This window comes from Rhagoletis zephyria, unplaced genomic scaffold, assembly GCF_001687245.7.
Source record: "Rhagoletis zephyria isolate East Lansing unplaced genomic scaffold, Rhagoletis_zephyria_1.1 Rzeph_scaffold_01535, whole genome shotgun sequence".
In the NCBI taxonomy this organism is placed as follows: Eukaryota; Metazoa; Arthropoda; class Insecta; order Diptera; family Tephritidae; genus Rhagoletis; species Rhagoletis zephyria.
In genome coordinates this window covers 3,862-26,417 of record NW_016158619.1, presented here as the reverse complement: position 1 = coordinate 26,417, position 22,556 = coordinate 3,862, and the positions used below count along the sequence as shown (strand labels likewise).

General features: G+C 35.4%; 1 protein-coding gene across 1 annotated transcript in view; it reads left to right on the top strand.

Annotated features, from left to right (window-relative positions):
• LOC108364334 (carbohydrate sulfotransferase 11) overlaps positions 1 to 20,637 on the top strand; it is a 101,094-nt gene extending 80,457 nt beyond the window's left edge. Inside the window, exons 2-3 of the mRNA XM_017617976.1 lie at positions 18,399 to 18,864; positions 18,917 to 20,637. Of these exons, the coding sequence (XP_017473465.1) occupies positions 18,399 to 18,864; positions 18,917 to 19,146 (696 nt within the window). The 3' untranslated portion in view covers positions 19,147 to 20,637. The remainder of the gene's footprint in view (positions 1 to 18,398; positions 18,865 to 18,916) is intronic.
• The last annotated feature ends 1,919 nt before the right edge of the window (positions 20,638 to 22,556 follow it).

Here is a 22,556-nt window from a genome sequence, read left to right as displayed (position 1 = left end):
GATACGAAATTATGACGTTTTATGTTGGTTTGGAGTGTTTTCTACATTATTACGAACAATTATTTTTTCTGACCATCACCCAATCTTAGCACAGAGCATAATAAAAACTCACTAATTTTAGCATATTTTTAAAAGAATTATTTTAATTAAAGAGATTTAGAAAATATGAGAACCTGGTATAAGGTTTTGCTGCGAATGAACTGAAGTTTTCGTTTTGATAGTTTTCGTGTTTGCAAATTTAATATAACGGTCCCTGTATGTATGTGAAGTTAGGTGTTCGATTAATCGAACGCTGGGCACAACTCAGCATTTTTTTTTCCTCTTTGAATTCGGTTGCAATATGAAATGTATTTACCGTTTGTTCAATTGCGTAGAAATATTTTAGTCGGAATAACTAAAAGCACGTGTTCAAATTTAGTATGAATAAGTGTGCGGTTCAGTGAACTTGTTTAGTCGAAGCAATTTGTAATTAGAAAGTGGAAAATTGTGTGATTAAAAAATGGAAAAACAGTGTGCTAGATCCCTTCGTCGTCGAGCTCTTACTAAAAATGAAGTAATGGCTATTATTGAAGACTGGAGTGACGATGAAACTGAAATTGCTACAGTTACAATTGTACCACCGGAAAAAGTTGACGAAAATACCGATGAAGAAGATTTTGATGATGATGTAATAACTATGGGTGAAGTAAGTGTAACACTTCTCTGACGAGCTTTGAATTATTCTAATAAGTATTTTTTCTTTTGTTTTAATATTAAATAATCTATTTAATAGTGCGAAGATATAGTGGAATGTGCTGGAACATTTGAGCTAGATACGATTGAAAAATCTACAGGAGACTATATACATCAAAATGACCATATCGAAGAAGATAACGTCACTGGTATCGAAATTTCGTCAGATACAACACCATCTACCTCAGAAAATCCCTCCAAAAGGCAGCGAATTGAGACAAATGAAACACCAGTTAAAAAATATAAGCCCTTATCAGCTTTTAGTAAGCCCAAGTGGGTGCAGAGAAAAAACCGTGACGGGACATTCGAATATGATATTTCCCCTACAACCGAGCCATTGGATGATGTTAAGAAAAAACTTGGCAGAAACCTTCCAAAGCAAAACCCCATTGGAATTGTTTTCACTCTTTTTTGATAACGAAGTCCTTGACATGATTATCGAAGAAACAAGTAGATATGCTCAGCAGAAAAACGAACACTTTCGCATTGATCAAGTTGCTTTGAAGCGATTTCTTGGTATTTTAATTTTATCAGGATATCATACTTTGCCGACAACTCGTGACTATTGGTCAACAAACCCAACATTAGGAGTACCTATCGTGAAAGTATGCATGTCCAGGAATCGTTTTCAAGATATCAAGAGGTTCATCCATTTCGGGAACAACTACAATCTTGATTCGACAGATAAAATGGCTAAGGTACTTTAATCAAGTTATTTTCATTTTGTATGATTTGCTTATAAACTGTATTCTGTTTACTTAGGTAAGACCATTGTATAAAGTTATGAACGCAAAATTTATGCAATTTGGTGTTTGGGAGGAGAAGCTTTCAATCGATGAACAAATGGTTCCATACTTTGGACGTCATTCTTGCAAAATGTTCATACGTGGGAAACCCATTCGTTTCGGCTACAAATTGTGGTGTCTGTGTTCGGCTTCTGGCTACCTTTATAATTGTATACCATATGCTGGAGCAGCCGATAAATACGACAAGCAGGTTGGATTGGGAGCAGATGTGGTTTTACGCTTGCTGGAAAATGTTGAGTATCCAAGTCGTCATATGGTATATTTTGACAATTTTTTTACGTCCTACTACTTAATGTGCCTATTATCTGAGAAAAGATTCTGCGCAACTGGCACCGTACGGGCAAATCGTATTGGAGGTGCACAACTTAAAACTGGAAAGCAATTAGAGAGGGGCAATCATGACTACCAATTTGATAACAACAATAAGATTTTGGTTTGTCGTTGGCAGGACAATAGCGAGGTTACGATTGCCACAAACTTCGAACAAATCATGCCAATGGTGCCTGTAAAAAGGTGGAAGAAGCAAAAAGTAAGCGCTTGTGGGGAAATTGTTCAACCTGGAGGATATGCAAACTACAACCAGCCTCAGCTACTTAAAAATTATAATATGGGTATGGGTGGAGTGGATCTTCACGACAATGCCGCCCAGAACCATTACATTGCGATTCGATCCAAAAAATGGTATTGGCCTTTATGGATTTCTCTATTAAATTCTGCTGTTGTGAACGCATGGAAACTTGACTGTTTTTCTCGTCGATATTATAAGAAAAGCATCCTGCATCAGAAAGACTTCCGTGTGCAAATTGCTTATTCTCTTATAATGACCGCTGATGATGAAGACGTCGGAAACGCCGCAGAAGACGAAGAGAGTGACCTTGATTATTTACCAGGATCTTCAAAGGATAGTCATCCTCAAAATATCCCGAGACTTGCCGGACAGCACCTCATTGTGAAAATCGAAAATAATAAAAAATGGAGATGCAAATTGTGCCACAAGCCTAGTTCTTTCATATGCAAGAGATGTAACATTGCACTACACACCCATTGTTTTGAGTCATACCATTTAAAAAAGTAAACTTCTGCAATATATTAACTTGTTATGTCCTTTTAAAAGTTATTTAATAAATCGTTACCTTGAAATAAATCAGTTTTTTTACTCAGCTGAAGCAATAAACAGATAAAAATTATAAAAAAAAAAACACCTACTTGTGCCCAGTGTTCGATTAATCGAACACCCCGTATCTCGAAAACTAAAATTCCTAAAAAAATTTTGACCACAAATATGGATTCAGCGACCCAATTTTACCCTAATCTACAAGTTTCATTCAAATACGCGAAAAAAAAAATTTGCTTGGGATCATATGGGTTAAGTACCTAACCCGCCTAAGTACCTAAATTTTTCGTGCCCCATTTACCATTTTACTTATCATTTTCCCCTTTTTAGTGCTCTTTTAAAATTCCTTAAAATATTTACATATTGTTAAGTTCAGTGGTAGCGCTACACACCTTTGTTCCATTCTATATTCTATATTCTAAAAAATCAACGGTAATTTTTAGCCGCTTATTACACTAAAACTTTCATAACTTCACTGTTCTTTCAAAAAACACTTCTGAGAAAAAAGTTTGAAATTTTGAAGCGTTCTACAAAATCTTAAGCATAGGTTTATATGGTATTTGTTAGGGAATGAAATGTATTTTAGTTGATTGAAAATTCTTAAAAATTAATAAATAAACATAAGTGGCAAGCAATATCATTTTGAATTTGGTCTAAATGATATGTCCAACTTTGACTTTTTAAAGAATTTAATTCTTGTAAAAATGACAGGCCACTGTATTATTTATTTTTTTAATAAAGTTTTTCTTTCTTTGTTTGTGTTTAAATAATGCTACGATCTTGATTTTAAATTTTCATGTGTTATTCAAGTATTTATATATTTATGTAAGTTAACAAGAAGGTGTAACTACATCAATAATTATGTTCGCTTAAGTACCCACATCGAGGTACTTAAGCGGGTTCTTTTAAGTACCCAACCCGCCTAAGTACCTCAAAAAGCTGACATTTTTCGCGAGGTACTTAAGCGGGTTTTACTGTATTTGCGAAATGGAAGAAGTATTCAAATTAGTGAATACGCGACGATTTTATACGAGACGAGATCACGCCGGGGTCACCAATGGTTTGAGTTGACAAGCTTGGAAGAGTAGGACCGTTTATTTTCTTGCGGAATTTATATTGTACTTATATGTACTTATACTTTGTATAAGAAAAAATTTTAGGCATTCAAATACTTAAGTGCTTTCCACGTACATAATTGGTACTTCTATCAATTTACACCCAACCATTTGTTACAGTTAGCGACAAACTAAATACATTATATATTTATACATGTAGCTTCACACGTATGCCTACATAATTATGCAAGCGATCCTCATGCACACAGTGGCGGATACAGGGTCGCCCCAATTGACCCACCAACCCAACTTCTCCAAGCGCCCTTGCTTGACGCTGAAGATTATTATCGAAAGGCAATATTTTTACCGCTATTGGATAATATTTTGCTCGATCTCTGATAAAGATTGCCGAAAGAGACATTAAACATTTTTGATTTGAACTTATTATTTCCATCTAAAATTGGGGCATATAATACGCCTCACGAAAAAAATAATGCTATCGAACGCGTAAAATCGCTTAGAAAACGATACGAACTTTTCTTAGAAAAATATGGTGTCAATTTGGAAGGAGAGTATAAAGTGTGGTTGGAACGATGGACAAATAAGGAAAGCGAAAAGCCATTCCCAAAATCAGCAGCAGAAGTCCATGGTAAATGCGACGAACATGCTTTTCCATTGCTTAGCAAACTTCTCCGCATTCTGGTCACACTTCCAGCTAGTAACACTTCTTCCGAAAGAAGTTTTTCACCCTTTCGCCGGTTAAAAACATGGTTGCGAAGACCCATGAATGAAGAAAGACTGATAGGTCTAGCACTTTTATACGTACACTTAGATATATAAATTGACACTGAAAGGATAATAGAAAGATTCGCAAAAGGAAAGCGGAAAATTGAATTTGCAATTTACAATAAAAATTCTGAATAAGTACTTAAGTTACTTAGTTACATCTTTAATTTTACCAACATTGTAAGCTAGAAATAAGTATTTGTGTGTATATATATTGCATTAATAAACCCAAGGTATAACTTTAGATCTTGTTGCAGAGGAAGTCCCAAAGTGTGTGTAAACGCAAAAAAAAATAACAACCTTTTTTTTTTAAACTTATACAACATCATAAATATTAGGTATCTCTTGTTTATCACATCATAACTCGAAATATTGGTTGTATAAAAAAAATTATTTAGTACTTTTTTATTGACAAAGAGTGAGAGATTTATAAAAAATGTTTTATTTGTTTTTTAAGTCCAATTTTCCCTACGTTTGTTAATAAACAATTTACAAAATTGCTAAAAGACCATGTTTGCCGGTTTTAAAAATCAAAGTGTATATCAAAGATTTAACTGACAAATTTTTAAATGGTGTATCGATATAGGGTCTGAGATATTAATTGTTTCGTAAAGCAGTGACTGATCAAATAATTAAAAAAAATAATTTCAATTAAAGTAGATCAAAATACGTGAAGTCGGCCACTTAAAAACCTTTTTTATTGGATAACCAACATAGCTACGTACTTTGGTAGAGGTTCAGGTAATATATTTTTCCCTATACTTTGTTTTGCAATAATCCTCTTACTTTCCGCAAAATCACGAATATATTATTAACATAATAATTTTTTTTTTGGTCATATCTCCTGAACGGAGAGAGATAACTTAATCATTTTGGTTTACATAAAGCGGAAAACTCCACCTTTTTAGCAAGAATTATAAAATTTGTCATTTTTAATGTCGTTTGTTTGGAAAGCAACTCGCAGTTTATTCCATTTCATACCTGTGTGACAAGATTTTCAAATGAATGGGCCATGTCCCATTTCTTTGGCGAAAAATTTTCTTTATTCTGCAATAAATAACAAAAGCCTGCGAAATTTAATTTTTTTCCCCTCCAATAATTATAATGGCGAAAAGCCATTCCCAAAATCAGCAGCAGAACTTCATGGTAAATACGACGAATATGCTTTTCCATTGATTAACAAACTTCTCCGCATTCTGGTCACACTTCCAGCTAGTAACGCTCAGGGCCGTAGCCAGGATTTTTTTTCGGGGAGGGTTCTAGCAATTTTTTTTTAGTTTCACTTTTATTTCCACATATTTTGGTTAAAAGAAAAATACTGATAAAAATAAAATTTATCATAAAAACAGGGTTGAAATCTTGAAACTCCTGCCCGTAGTTTGTTTGTAAGTCAAATATGAGTGGCATTGTACTACTATGATAGCACGGCCGAGTAATCATAGCCAACTTATTTATTTATTTATTTTTATTTATTTATTTATTTGTAAGTCATATGAAACAATTAATTTCTTACTGACTACAGAAAAGAATTGCTTAGGAACTAGTTAAAATAATTATACAGTAGGCTCCGGACAGCTCCAGGCGACAGGGACGGGTCGAAGTTAGGAATATTATTTAATTAAGATAGAGTTCTTGGTATGGGAGCGAATTTAAGGTAATCAAATTTAGGAAACTCAGTGTAAAACAGAGGGACGTGTCGGAGATTCCGCGCAGGAATAAAGAAGTTTAGTTTCTCCAGTAGGGCAGGGCAGTCAACTGTATAATTTATCAGGTTATACACAAAGCTGCAAGAGAGAAAGGAAGATCTGGACTGTAAAGTTTTCAGGGATAAAAGTTGACAACGGGATTCGTAGGGAGGTATAGGATCAGTAAAGTTTAAAGAACGGAGTGCAAACTTAATAAATATTTTTTGGATTCGCTCTATACGGTTAATATGGGTTACGTGAAACGGTCTCCAAATGAGGGCTGCGTAATCAATCCGAGATCTTACTAATGAAGTATATAGCATCTTGAGCGTGTATGGATCCGAGAAAGCTGAACAGTTACGTCTTACAAAAGCAAGCATAGCGTACGATTTCGAAACAACATAGTTGACGTGGGTGGTAAATCGAAGTTTGGAATCAAAATATACACCAAGATCTTTGAAGTCTGTAACATGATCGAGGGTTGAGCCAGAAATTTTGTAACGGGCTATATTTTCTAGTGAATGTGGAATGAAAACACTTCTTTACATTCAGAAAAAGCCGATTCCGGGTGCACCACGAGTAAAGCTTATCAAGCTCAAGTTGCAGTGCGCAGGAGTCATGCAAGTTTCTAATCGTAGAGTAGATTTTAAGGTCGTCGGCGTACAAAAGGAATTTTGAAGTTTGGAAGCAGGAGCTGACATCATTAATAAATAATGTAAATAGCAAAGGCCCCAGTATGCTACCCTGGGGGACGCCTGACTGCGCGACGAAAGGTTGTGAAGATACGTTGTCAAAGGCAACTACGCACTGTCTGTTATCTAAATAAGACCGAATCCACTGCAAAAAAGTGGAGTGGAAGCCCATATCTGATAATTTAGCCACTAAGATTTTATGGGAAACTATCGAAGGCTTTAGAGAGTTCAGTATAGATCGCATCAACCTGATCTCCATCCTGAAAGGCTGCAAAGCAGTCTGCAGTGAAAACTGCAAGATTGGATACAGTTGACCGGCCACTGACGAATCCATGTTGATTTGGGCATATCAGGCTACGGACTGAGAATGACAACTTTGCTTTGATGACGCATTCGAAGATTTTAGAGACAGTGGACAATTTCGAAATCGGTCGATAATTGCTAACATCATTCTTATTGCCACTTTTAAAAACTGGGGTTATAGAGGCCTTTTTCCAATCGTTAATAAACTCCCCATTGGATAGAGACTTATTAAAAATTATCGTTAAGGGTTCGATAAGGGCGGGACATTTTTTAAAAATAATGGCGGATAAGCCGTCAAGATCCATTTGTTTCGAGATTTTCAAAGACTGAATACCTTTTTCAACGTCTTCAGATGACAGAGTAACCGACTCAAATGATAGGGTAGCGTCGGAGACACAACTGCGGATGGGACTGCTGTCATGGTTCAACTCGGTCACAAAGTTTGAGCAAAAATACTCGGTAAATAGATTAGCCGCCTCTTCAGGGGTATTCGCGAGCTTTTCTTTATAGAAAAGCGATGAAGGTATGTACGAAGTGGCCTTCTTGGATTTAATATAGCTCCAAAAAGCCTTAGGATTATTTTTGATATTAGTTTCTTGATTACTGATATACTTTTTATAAAGATATTTGTCGAGATAATTAAACTCTTGTAGGTAAAATTTGTATAGATCGTAGTAAGCAGACGAGTTCGAAGCCTTGTATTTCTTATAGAATTTGCTTTTCCAATTTTTTAAATACTTTAGTTCTTTAGTATACCAGGGAAAAGTGTAGGTCTTCCTAGGAAAAGTAGGAATGAGATCTAAGCACAACTCATAGACATAAGATTTAAAAGTTTTAAAAGCACTTGAAGTGTCTAAATTTTCGAGAAGGTCGGTCCAGTTATGACCCGTTAAAACTAAGTTCAAATGTTCAAAGTCGCAAAGATTATAATTAAACGTCGGCCTGAGACCATCAACTGGAGCAGTATAAAATTCATAGGAATGTAGACTTAACACTAGAGGAATGTGGTGGATATTGCCTACAGATATAGGCGAGTTGCACTCAGTTAACTGATAATTTAAATTACTGCTTAAGAATATCAAATCTAAAAGACGATTTAGCTTGTTAAAATAGCTGTTAACTTGTGATAATTCAATACTTAAGAGACTATCTATGGAATACGATCACTTTCGTCTGATGCGCTTACAGGGGTTAGCCATAATGAGTTGTTAAGTTTACGCCATAATACAGAGCTCAAATTGAAATCACCTAACACACATAGATGATGATCGCCTATTCTGGAACTAAGAGATACGACATTATCCATGTGAGATTTGTAAATAGAGCTGCTACTATTCGGCGGAACATATGATGCACACAGAAAAAGTCGTCCCGTCGAGCCTTTCAGACCAATACAGAGTTGGTCGAGAATTGTATCTGAGTTCTGTAGTTGAACTAAGAACGAGTTGTATTTACGCTGGACGGCAATTAAAACTCCGCCTCCTCTGCAACGCCCGGTTTTAGATTCATCTCTATCTTCCCGAAATACATTATACAGATTTGGGTCGAAAAATTCCGAGTCATAGAAGTTGGGTCTCAGCCAGCTTTCGATTATAACGAAGGCATCGTAGTCTAAGTGCGAACTTAATCTATGAACCATACTAGCTTTTGCCTGCATTCCAGAGACGTTTTGGAAATATATTTTAAAACTATACCCCCCATGGGGAGGAGCTACGTTGGTACTGGCTGATCCCCTATTCGTTAAAAAAAACGAAAGGGCGAACAGTGACGTTTGCAGGCCAAATCTCAGGCTTAAGCAACTTGGGAAACAAATCCTCGGCGACAGCTAGTTTGAAGTTAACATGTTCTAAATCATCCATTGAGGCATCTTTCTTGACGAGCTTATGACAAAGTAGCGACTGTTTTTTGATACCTGAGTGTTTTCCACATATTCGAGTATGTCATTACAGCCTACAGAAGGCTTGAAGGAAGCTAAAGGAAGCCACTTCTTACGAACAGCAACCTTCTTAGGAACAGCAACATTCAGTTCTGCGTTAGTATTTGAACCAATAACACGCAAATCATTGATTCTCTTGCCATTCGGATTAACGACTTTGATGCGATCGTTGTTTACTTGGTGGGCTACGTTGTTACGGACGTCTACGGCTGGTACTCCAGGCGGAGGAATTTCGGCAGACCCTAATGCATCAGCATAACTCAGANACTTTGCTGCGATCGTTATTTACTTGGTGGGCTGCGTTGTTACGGACGTCTACGGCTGGTACTCCAGGCGGAGGAATTTCGGCAGACCCTAACGCATCAGCATAACTCAGACTAGAGACATTGCGAGTGTCAACGCCGAGTACACTATCCACGGCCGGAGAGGTAGAGCGAGATGATATTGTTTTATTATGTGTATGTAAGAGTTTGTCAGGCGGTGCATTGGCGACTGCACTAGTAGAATTAAAAACAGTGTAAACAAGAGAATTAACATTAGGCTGCGAAGCATCGACATCATCATTAGCGGGAGCGGGCTGCGAAGCAGTAACATCAACATTGGCGGAAGCCAGAGAAGCAGTATCTACCTTTGGTGAAGCAGCGGCCGCGATAGCGTTGGTAGAATTTTCTGTTGGTGTGTTAGTACAACCACACTTACAGTGTAGTGCCATTTGGCGCAATTCGTTAACTTCAGCAGTGAGCGAAACAAGAGCAGCGAGAACGTATTCGGAATGAAGTTTACGCTGGGCTAATAACTCAGAGCGCAACTGAGTTGTTTGTTCAATTAAGAGCTTTTTATCATCTTGGAGAGCATGAAGTTCCCCGACTGCACACGCTTGCTCAGAACTAAGCGCTTTGAGCTCACTGTGGATCGTTGGTAGGATAGCTAACTGTTGTTTGATGTCTCTACCATAATCATCACACGAAATAAGCATTGTTTTGGAAGTTGTTGTTGCTGTAATATTCTCTGGAGCAGGCGAATTTGACGATGTAGGAGTTTGTTGTTGTTGTTGTTTAGCTTCTCTGGCAGAGTTATCACGCGAAGTAGGCGTTGTTTTTGGCAGCTGTTGTTGATGAGATGAGTTTGAATAATTCGTAATATTAGCAGGAGAAGGCAAATTAGATGACTTATTATTTGAAGTCGCGAATACGGCCCGATTAGTGGAACGCGGGGGAGAGTGAAGAGAAAGTCTGCGAGCATTCGCGCATTTTTTGCAAACATATTTGTTGTTTGAATTTGAGAAATAGTCTAAATCAGCAGGCAAAACACCAACACAGTTGGGATGGTATATTTCGTTACAATTATTGCATTGCACTTTAGGTTTCGCGCGATCAACTTTTTGGTTGCAAACACACGGCATAGTGATGGATAATATTCATATCAGTTTTATTAGAAACGACAAGAGTCACTGTCTCATTGCACTAGGCAAAATGTCGAAATAAGAATCACAATAAATTATGTTTATGAGAAATATTTAGAGCGCACTAAAGACACGTCCGCACAGTACGACGACTCAACTCAAATTTTATGTATATTTAGATATGTATTTATAGTATCAACTTTTTAATCAGATTCAATAGGATACCCCCATCGAATTTTTATGGCATGTGATAAATAAATTAATTCTGGACTGCGGTTAATATTGTCAACTTATGTACAGTAGTCGAAAAAATTATATCCGCACCAAATTTTGACAAGTTTTAAAATATTATTTTTGTTGTTATTTAATTTCGGTTAGTTTTTTATAGTTCGTTCTTTACCAACATCCGTACAAATACAAGTTTAAAGGCTGTGTCACACGATTGGGTATTTGCTAAAATTTGGTGTAAGTCGTATCCCAATTGTTTGAACACCCAAAATATTTTTCTCTATCCCAATCACGAAAATTAATTTATTGGAATTTTTCAATAGAACATCGCTGTATGGTACCAATCTTTTGAATGCAAAAAAAAAATGTCCCACTTTTTTTTACCAATAGCCCAATATAAAAATTTACAAATCTGTACAAATGTACCAATCGAGTGCCACTGCCTTAAAAATGTATGCAATTAAAAAAAAAATCTACAAATTTTCGTTAAAATTTCGAGTTTTTTAATTAAATTCTGTGTATGCAGTTTTGTAGCCCATTGAATTCTAGTAGAATAAAGTACACGTTTTAAATGGCTAAAAATGTCGATTGATTTTTTAGAATTTTTAAGAGTTCGAAATTTGTACGAAAGTTTGTTGAAATTTTTTTTTAATATTGCACAAATGAGTAGTCCACTTGCAAACAGCGTTATGTGATTTTATAATAGTGATCCATAAATAAAAACAAAAAACGTCTACAACAACAAGTAACATCCAAATTGTACATTAAAAAACAATATGGCAATGTGGTAGTTTTTGCAAATATTATATATAAAAAGTGAATATAGCGAGTTTTGAAACAGTAGCTTTTACATAGCAATTTTTTTTTTTTGCTCTTCGCGTTCGCTCTTCCATGAAGATTGGTCTACTTCTTTTTTACGACGCCTTCCACTAGGCACCGAAACTCCCACGTTTTCTTGCAGTTTTCTAGGTTCATCAGAAGATGGAGACTTTTGAAAGTGTATAAATAAGTATTATAGCGACTTTTGCAATACATTTGATCCTATTTTTTTTCAGAAAATAGAAAGATTTTGCACTGTATTATTAGTGGACATGAAACTACTTTAAATACTGGTACGTTAATCACCAAAAACTAAAAATCTAAAAAAAATTACATAGCGCCTTTGCAAGTGGACTGCTCAAATTTGGAAACATGAATTTCCACGGGTTTTGTTAAAGAACGAACTATATTTTTATTTAAAAATATAACAAAAGTTCCCTTTTTTGCCTTTTTTTGAAGCTCGTTTTGCATTTTTCAAATTTAAGTGCCCCCTCCCCTCCTGCCCCCCTAAATACGGCCTTGGTAACGCTAATTCCGAAAGAAGTTTTTCAACCTCTCACCGGTTAAAAACATGGTTACGTAGTACTATGAACAGTGTTGCCAGAACATTTTAGACCAACCGGGTAAATTGGCGAAAAAACCCAGCTAAAAACGGCTAAACTGTTTCAACTAAAGTTCACATGTTTTATTTAAATAAATCACAGGTAGAAAGACTAACTAGTTCTTGGAGAGAAGTTGCAAATTCAAGTTGAAACAAATTTTGTCAGCAAGAATTTGCAATTAGGAAAAGCATATGATTGTGACACATGGTGGGATTTTTTGTCGACGATAATTTTAACAAACAAGTTTGTTAAATTTAAAAATGTACAAACTTCAGCGATTTTAAAATGAAAAATGTAAGTGAATACTTGCTTACTTAATTAATTTAGTTAATTCCAATGATTTGCAAGGTACTCGGCTGAAAAAAAATGTATTCGTAATCGGAATGCAATCGCAACCAGAGTCGATTTAGGAAACCCGACAGTTACTACGACAAAGAAATTGAAATGTATGTTGAAGAAAATCGGATTAACAAGAAATATACATGCAGATCCTATTTTTTGCCACTCTGAAAGAATTTTAAAAATTCTATACAAATTTATTATGTTTGAAATGCTACCGTGGACTAGAGTTGTAAAACTATCGATAATGCCACCATCGATAGTTTCCATGTTTCAGAAAAAAACTATCATTACTCGTTGATAGTTTCCAGCAATACTATCGATAGTGTCAAACGGTACCATCGATAGTACTATCGATAGTCAATGTAATGTTAAAAACTGTTCCAAATTAACAGGGACGGTATCGAAAAACAAAAAAACAAAATATTGAAAATATAAACACACGTAGGGCTGTTTTCTTAAGTAGCTTTTAACTTTAAAATTCACTTTATGTTTAAATATTGCTTTAACATGTATAGTTCTGTCTAAGTAAAGCATTTTATTATCGAATTTTATTTATTTATTTACATATCTATTACTGAAGCTTACAATTAAAAATAAAATTATGAGCCTAGTAAAGAAAGCTTCTTCTTATGATCTATAACACATGGCAACAAAAATGGGAAAAAATTTGTTGCGGCAAATGTTAAAGCTGTTTTTGATTGACTTGTCAGTGCTGATTACGAATCCATGAGCATGAGGTTTCCATCAGCTCCAGATTTTGTGAAAAACGAGGTCAAAATGTCAAAAAAATTTTGGCAATATTTTAGAAGCTCTAGCAAAGAAACAAAAGGCGGTATTAGGCTTAAATTAAAGCTAGAAGTCTCGACTTCTATCCCTGAAAATACCATCCCTACACCTTGACCTGATGGTCACTTATAGTCATTTATTGAACAGCAAAACCTGATTTTGTGCGAAGTTTGAGTACCCACCGCAATTAAACAAAAGGGGATAGAGCCTTCCACTTGGGCTGAAATTAAGGCTTGAACTTTCGACTGCAATCGCTTAAAATACCATTCCTGAACTTTAACCCTAAGGTCACTTATAGTTATTTATTTAACAGCAGAAACTGATTTGGCAAAACTTATTTATTTTTTTCAAATGCAAAACGCGATTTTTTGACACTTTGACCTCGTTTTTCTCAAAATCTGGAGCTGATGGAAACTTTATGCTTACGGACTCGTAATCAGCATAAAAAAGTCTATCAAAAACAGCTTTATCATTTGCCGCAACAAAATCACTGTTGCCTTGTTTAATTGTTGCTTATTATAAATTTTCAAATATGGGTGTTTCCATCGGAAGGTCCACCACGACAAAAAAAATAAAAGTTTTATAGCTAACGTATTTACGGGCCGATTTGTCTGCTTTTTAAAATATATACTGACTATGTAAGTAGAATCATGTTTGCTTAAAATGGTCTTCCTAGGTGGCGCCAAGGTCGCGATATTTCGAAAAACCGTATTTATGGTCCGATTTGGTTCGAATTTGGCGTATGTAGTTGAAACATAATAAATCAGAGATTTCCAAAAAATTTACCCTGAATTTGCGCTAAGGTCAAAATATAAAGTATATTCGACATGTACTTTATATGTTTTATTTGCGTTAAAAATTCATTTAAAAGTAATATTAACAAAAACATAACGATGGAAATTTATGTCACGGGACGCCACGTCACGTGACGTTTTACACTTGGGGTTGTAAAAGAAAATTGAAACAAGTTGCATTAATTCAAAAAACTCCAAAAACAACTAGAATTGCTGCAAATCATATTAAAATAAGTTTCATGAAAATATCCATCCACAATTCACAGAGTTTTGCGATTTTGTAAGAAAAGAAAAAATCAACTTACATTTTTTGTCACGTAACGACACTCTCTTTAAATGCTTCTATTTCAGGACCAAGCAGTTCGATTGTTTTAATTTTTCGGTTAAATATAGAGCTAATTATGTGCAATACAATGGCCCAAAAAATTTAAAGAAAGCAAATGGTATTCTTTTTTTGTATCACATTGAAACGTACGACTGTCACGTATGCTACGTATGGAAATACCCATATGATATATTTTGTTTAAATTTCGTAATCTAATTTTTGGATTTGTTTACAGCCAAGAAACATACAAACGTAAAACACCGATAATATAAATGCTTTACTTCAGACATAGCCTTATGGTTTGACGCAACATTTAAATATAAAGGGAGGTTTTCAATTAAAGGTTGCTTGAGAAAACGGCCGTTAAAGGAGGAATCATAATGAAAGTATCACTTATAATAAAAAATTTACAAACTTAAAACACTGACGCACAGCTACATGGAGACATTATAAATAAAATCGGCTGTACTACAGGTTTTAAACTATCGATAGTCAACTAGTACTATCGATAGTTTAACCTTTTTTAAGAAAAACTATCACTACTCATCGATAGGGGCAAAAAAATAAAACGATAGTACCATCGATAGTTTGACACCTCTACCGTGACTACCCTAGCTGGCAGGGAAACTTGTAAATTCCTGCAAATTTATCTACTTGAGAGAGAATTTGGGAGCATATTTTCTTACTATGTGATATTTTCAGTGATAATTCTCACTGGATTTTCGAAGAACAAACCTTTTGTCTTCCCAGAGAGTTTTGCTTTTGTTTTCATTTTGACGCATTTCAGTGTTGGTTTTTTAATTCAAGCTGGCGTTCGGTTTTTGGAATTTAAATAAGTTCTCAGCAAAAAAAATTTGTTTAAAAAAATACATATGTGTACATAGTGCTTGAAAATATCAATTTTTCCCTTACCTTAAACCTTTAAGCGTGGGCAACTATGATGTTTCGTAATTAAGGCAGAATTGAATATGCGCTATCTGAGAACACAATACCTGTATTATTTATTCTGTGTTAGCACTATATCCAAACAAACGCGTGTTAAGCAAACAGTGAAACAATTTGTTATTTTCTTAGTTTGCGAATAATACTTCACACTTAAATTTAAGACATTCATAACAAACATTTTATGAAGAAAATCCCCGCTACGGCCTTCTTTAAAATAAAAATAAGCGAAATCTGTCCAATTTTATATAACCCTGCCTGACATGAAAATTTTCTCCGCGATAAGGTTAGTAGCCATTTCTAACAGATTTTGGGTCGCTTGAATTTTAAGAAAAGAAGGCAAATAGCAAAATCGGCAAAAAACGGCTAATTTTTTTTCGCAAAACGGCTAATAAATCGGCTGCCGGCTAAACCGAAATTTCTCCGGCTGTTTGCTGTTGCAACCGGCTAAATCTAGCCGGAAAACGGCTAAAATGGTAACACTGACCATCAATGAAGAAAGACTGATAGGTCTAGCACTTTTACACGTACACTTAGATATTGAAATTAACACTGAAAGGATAATAGAAAGATCCACAAAAGAAAAGCGTAAAATTGAGGCCCCTATTATGAGTTGCATTCGATCTTCGACTGTGGTCGAAAGTGCTGATCGAACGAATTTTCATTTGGTATTATGGCGCTCATTCGATGAAGAATAGCGCTATTGTGAATTTCGCTCGTTTAGGTTGTTCACAATAGTATATTTTTCACCGCTGAGAAGCTTTGTTTACAGATCGAACAAACTAAATAGTGAGCTTATACATATATACATATGTAAATTTGTGCAAATTAAAATGAAATAAAAAAGAAAGCGAGTTTATAAAAACGTGGTAAAAAAAATTTAGTTAGTACAACGGGTTGAACGATTCATCAGAGGATGAGAGCTTAGAAAACTGGCCAGGAGCAGAAAACGTTTAAGAGAGTTTAAGTGTAGTCTTTCGAATATATTTTGACATACAATATATTTAAGACATTTTGCGATCCAAATCTATTTAAAATTTATTAAAACTATAAACAGCTCTATGATTTTGTTCTAAGAGATCGTGCCAACAGCGTATTAGGATTTTCTTTCATAAGTAAAACCAGACTTTTGAGCTTTTGTTTAGTATTCACGACGTAAGAACTGCATGAAATTAATAAAAATTGTTTAAAATTAGTGTCTAGCCGCCAAAAAGTAAGAAAACAAATGCAAAAGCATAAATTTTTTACAATTTTCTAACACTTCGCTACCCCAACGAAAGCAAAATTCTGTTCGACAGAAAATTCGATACTCAACGAAATTTTCGACACGCTTGCATAACTCATAATACGAATTTCACTTTAGATCATCGATCTTCGATAGCTAGCGAAAATCGAAAATCGAATGCAACTCATAATAAGGGCCTGAATTTGAAATTTAAATTATTACAAAATTCTGAGTAAGTTGTTAAATTACTTAATTACATCCATCATTTTACCAACATTGTAAGCAAGAAATAAGTATTTATATGTATATATTGCATTAATAAACCCAAGGTATAACTTTACATCTTGTATTTTTTTTTAATAGTACATGCAATTGTTTTATTAGACCTTGCACCAAATTCACAAAATGAAAAGTAATATTACATCACAAAACACTTTACTTCACACTTCATAAAAAATACTCGAACCTATGGCCCCTATTATGAGTTGCATTCGATTTTCGACTGTGGTCGAAAGTGCTGAGCGAACGAATTTTCATTTGGTATTATGGCGCTCGTTCGATGAAGAATAGCGCCATTGTGAATTTCGCTCGTTTAGGTTGTTCACAATAGTATATTTTTTCACCGCTGAGAAGCTTTGTTTACAAATCGAGCAAACTAAATAGTGTGCTAATACATATTTATGTAAATTTATGCAAATTAAAATGAAATAAAAAAGAAAGCAAGTTTATAAAAACGTGGTAAAAATTAGTACAACGAAGTTCTGTGGTTCAACGATTCGTCAGAGGATGAGAGTTTAGTGAACTGGCCAGGAGTAGTAAATGTTTAAGAGAGTTTAAGTGTAGTCTTTACAATATATTTTTACACAAAATATATTTAAGAAATTTGTCAACAGATTTACTAAAAACTTCCGACTTTCTAAAAAGGCGCTTGTGAGCCAAATCTATTTAAAATATTTTAAAACTATCCACAGCTCTATGATTTGTTCTCAGAGTTCGTGCCAATTGAGTATAGGGATTTTCTTTCACGAGTAAAAGCAGCCTTTCGAGCTTGTGTTTTGTGGTCACGACGTTAAAACTGCATGAAATTGATAAAAATTGTTTAAATTGGTGTCTACCCGCCAAAAAGTAAGAAAACAAATGCAAAATCATAAATTTTTAACAATTTTCTAACACTTCGCTACACCATCGAAAGCAAAATTCTGTTCGAAAGAAAATTCGATACTCAACGAAAATTTCGACACGGTTGCATAGCTCATAATACGAATTTCACTTTCGATGTTCGATCTTCGATAACCAGCGAAGTTCGAAAATCGAATGCAACTCATAATAAGGGCCTATATTTGCATGAAAAATAAATTAGGGTTAGATGCCTGTAATTTAACGTTATTTGGCAAGTTGATCCCAATCGCCACCCCCCCCCAAATAAAATGCTTTATCTGCCACTGATACTAGTATCAAGTACAACTGCTGCGTGTACCTTCTTTGGAATCAATAAATGTTAAATTGGTTTGGAAATGGATTTTCATAAAAATTATTGGTTTTATTCCATATTAATACTTTAATATTTAAAATAAAAAAGTGATATATATTGATAAATTAAGTCTCTTCTCTGCTACAATTTTGTACAATCCCGCGGTCACACTGGTTATTTCCCCGAGATTCCAAATTAACGAGTGGATCCGGATTAACGCTGCAGTCCGTCTATGCTTTAACTCTTAATACATATCCGATTGTTATGCACTTTGCATTACTCATACATCTTTCCTTATAATTTTCAAATGAATGACGAATTTGTTTCCTTTCATTTGCTACGTATGTATGTAGGTGGCCTGTACAAATTGGAAGCGGGTACTAATGATCCTCACTGGCAATTGGCATAATGGCACTGATCCATTTAAAATACCTGGCTCTTTGGCGCACTCAGTGGGAATGTTTCAGAAGTTCCATTCACTCAGCGATGAGGAACGTGCTCAAGTGCTCTCCGAATATACTCGGTTTATATTGGTCCGCCATCCATTGGAACGTTTGCTCTCCGCGTATCGTAACAAATTAGAGGGAGAGTCTGCGAGTGCACGCTATTTTCAGTCGCGTGTTGGCCGACAGATAGTAAAAACCTTCCGAGTCGGCGCCACAAATCACTCCCTTGAGCATGGAGATGATGTGAGTTTCCCGGAATTTGTGCAATACCTGCTAACGCCGGAGGTAAGTCGCACCAATCAGTCATACAATGAGCACTGGGAACCTATATCGAATCTCTGCAACCCCTGTGTAATGAAGTACAATGTAATAGGTGAGTACGAATGTAATGATTCACTCAAATTTTAACAGTATTCATTCTATAGGTAAATATGAAACTTTATTGGATGATTCATCTTTGGCGTTGCACTTAGCGGGTGCAGATAATTTTACATTTCCTACTGGTCACAAACCTTCGAGTACTCGCGCACATTTGCGCTTGTACTTTGAGCATTTGCCCATAAGTGCAATACGACGGCTTTATGAGATTTATATAGATGATTTTCGTATTTTTGACTACGGACTGGAAGATGTGCTGGGCTTCGAGTTTGGATGATTTAGCATTTTCAAACAATGACGCTTCAAAATTATTATTTGTAATGGGGCATTTCTTATCAATTTATATGTTTTAAAATGTTTTTATATATTAGTATGCGTAAAGTACCAAATTTGTGGATAAATACTTAAGTAAAAGTGTTATGTAGCACTAACTAGTTGTAAGTGTAAATAATATGGCTGACTTCCAAAACATCAAATGCATTGCATAAGTACAAAGTTCAATGTTCCATAACGCCGAACCACAAAACGGATCCGAAAAGTTATCAAAACGTATCGCTAGAGTAATCAGGGCATCACTAACAAAGTTGATGCTTCGTTCTTGGTTACGATTGGTGTTGTGAAGATGGTGAATTCCGAAAGGATGTTCATTGTTATATTGAATATTCAAAATATTCAATGTTTATGGTTGCAATGTTTCGCAACTCTGCATATACAAACAGTTTAAATACCACAGTAGAACAGTATCCAACATTTATTTGTATGTTTTGGAAGTCGGCCTATATATCTGCATATATGTATGTGTACAATAAGCCTTACATGTTCATAGTGTGTACAATCTTAAGATAAATAGAAGAGTTGCAAGAATACAAACATTTTGGTACATTCATTAGCATATAACATGCTACATGCTTGTATTTGAATCAAAATAGGGGTATTTTCTAAATCTTGCAAAGCCACTGCGCGTAGCACGGATTGCATGCATTGCATAACCTGCAACCACAAAACAACAAAATACATGGGAAACAACATTTCATATCGCTGCAAAATACGCAACGTCGAAAGTCATGTATATATTTTGCAAAATAGCATAGCAATATAAATGCGACCCTGTGCTAGTGGTTTTGTTGTTGGAATTGCTACATATTTCTCTCATTCCTCTCATCTCGCTCACTTCATTTTTTTGCTGTCTCTTGTTAATGTATTTGATACATAATTTCGCTGCTTGCTACCCATGCATGCTACCACATTGCAATAGGGTGCTCTCGTACTCTTCGAAATTTGGAATAGTATTTTTTCATTTCGTGCAATCCGTGGATCGTGCAAGACTTCGAGAATACCCCTAATGTGATTAACTTGAATTTGGTAAACCAAAGCATATCTATCTAAACTCTACAGCTATGGATAGTGTTGGTCTAAAATGGATAGGTTCATTTTGCTTTGGTAGCTTAGTTGGTTTGATAAATCTTTGATAGGCAAAAATATTTATTAATATGCAACAAAAGTTAACCTTAAGATTTGTTTGATTGAGATTGCATACTTTCTTCTTTGCAACTTTTTATAGTAATTCCATATATGTATATAATACTTCAATATTACTAGCACAATATGGCGCAATGTGTTTTCAATTCGAAATCAAAAAAAGAACAGCCTATGCCAATTTTTGTAATTGTAGAAGCTTACATGTATATTTGTAAACTACTAGATAGAACAAGGTACCATATCATAACAAGGGCGGTACAGGGAATTAAATAAATAAACAAAAATTGTACGGTCTCATGTTTCCTTCCAGCCGCCAGTATATCGAGCCCTAACCTACAAAACAACGTAAGTGAAATTTTTTTCAAAACTCGATTTTAATGCAAAAATGCTCTAAGAGCATGGCTGAGTTCCAAGTTGCATCAATGCAAAGCATCAGGCTATTTTATTCCTAAACTATAACTGATGGAAATTTCCAATATGCCCAACCACGTTGAAATGCCGAATTGGAACCTGTTTAAGGGACTTGCGCTCCCTTAACATAACTATCCCGTAGGTCATCTTCCCATCCCGTAAACCCCGTATTACATCCCTGTGACTTCCACTACAAGCATCCCTGCGGTAGTTGGAAGTCACAAAATTGCAAGGGAATTGCTTCCCATAAGCGCACTGGAAGCCATTTCCAGTGTTGCTTATAAAAGGCGATTGCAACCTTGCCAGCGCTCTCTTTTTTATCTCTTTGTACATACATTAAAGTTGCCTAAGTTTACATTCATCGAGAATCTTCATACAGTCCACCGAAAAATCTTTGTTAAAAATATTAACTAGTTATAAGGAAATTTTGTAAATGAATTACAACGTGAATTACTTTGAAAATCTAAATCGCAATCTCGTCATTTCTTAACATGGTCCTTGCGAGCCAAATTTTAATCAGTGGCAACGCAACCATTCCGACAATAGAAATTACGCTGCTCAACACTGAACGGCAGCTGTTATTTCCAATATTTCTATTTTCTCGCTCATTCCCTTTGACATTTTTAAGCAAGCCAGGAGCAGCAGTAACAGCGAGCAAATTTAATTCAAATCGCTGCACCGAGGGATCTTATCAAACAGTTTTCAATAAAAATCCATAGAAGTGATTTTAGTGAAGTGTTAATACAAATTCCACGTAAATTGGAAAAATTTACTGCACAACGGTTTGTTCAGCAAACAATTGCAAGTAGCATTGCAATCGGCCACCGATCAACAGGCGCACGCACGAATTCAACGACCGCCAAGGAACGCATTCAAAGTGCTAGCGCTCGTCGAGGGATTGCAACCGCACAGCAGTTAGAAGCATAGCACATCGCTGGAGAGGAGAATAAGTTCCACCGGGACACATACCAGCTCCATTTCACGTCCGGCATCCGTTTACCCACTTCAGTGGAGTCACCTCGCCAATTCCCAATTTGATTTTCAAAGCCCAAATATGAGAAGTAGCAAGGAGAATTTGTAAGTACATATGTACATAGTTACATGTACATAAATATACATACGTAGATTTTGCAAATCCAACCCGATAAACTGTACTAACTGAATATACCGTTAGTCAGAAACGGTCTTCTCAATATATACAGTGATATATGTATACTTAAATATACACACAGTTACTCGTTGGGAAACAAAATCTCTCGTTCTTCCCCAAATATACGCACATACATATGTATGTATGTATGTAAATACAGATATATGTACAGGCATTTATACGCAGTTTACATTCATTTCATTTCGCGGATATTTCTATTGCAACCCTTTAAATATTTGTTGCTCTGCTGTTAGTGCCGTTGCCGGCAGCGATCACCGTTTCATTCTCGCTGCTTTGTGGTGTTGTATGTATATATCGTCCCATTTCTGCCTTAACCACGTATCTACAATTTTTGGGAAAACTCATATTACCACTTATAACCGCTGTTTAAGCGTCACACTATTTGAAAATAGAACAAAGACTTAATGAGGGTGCTCACTACTGTTAGTGGAACCAGAAATATTAAGTAAAAAATGAGTTTATTGTATCCTAGAGGAAGAAATTAAGCATTTTTTCTTAGACTCTCTAAAAAACCTCTATTGCAGATACGAGGTTAAGGCAGAAACGGGACGATATGTAATTGCGCTACATATGTACTGACATACGCGCATATAAATTCATAGCAAAGGAAAGCAGCGCCGTTTGCG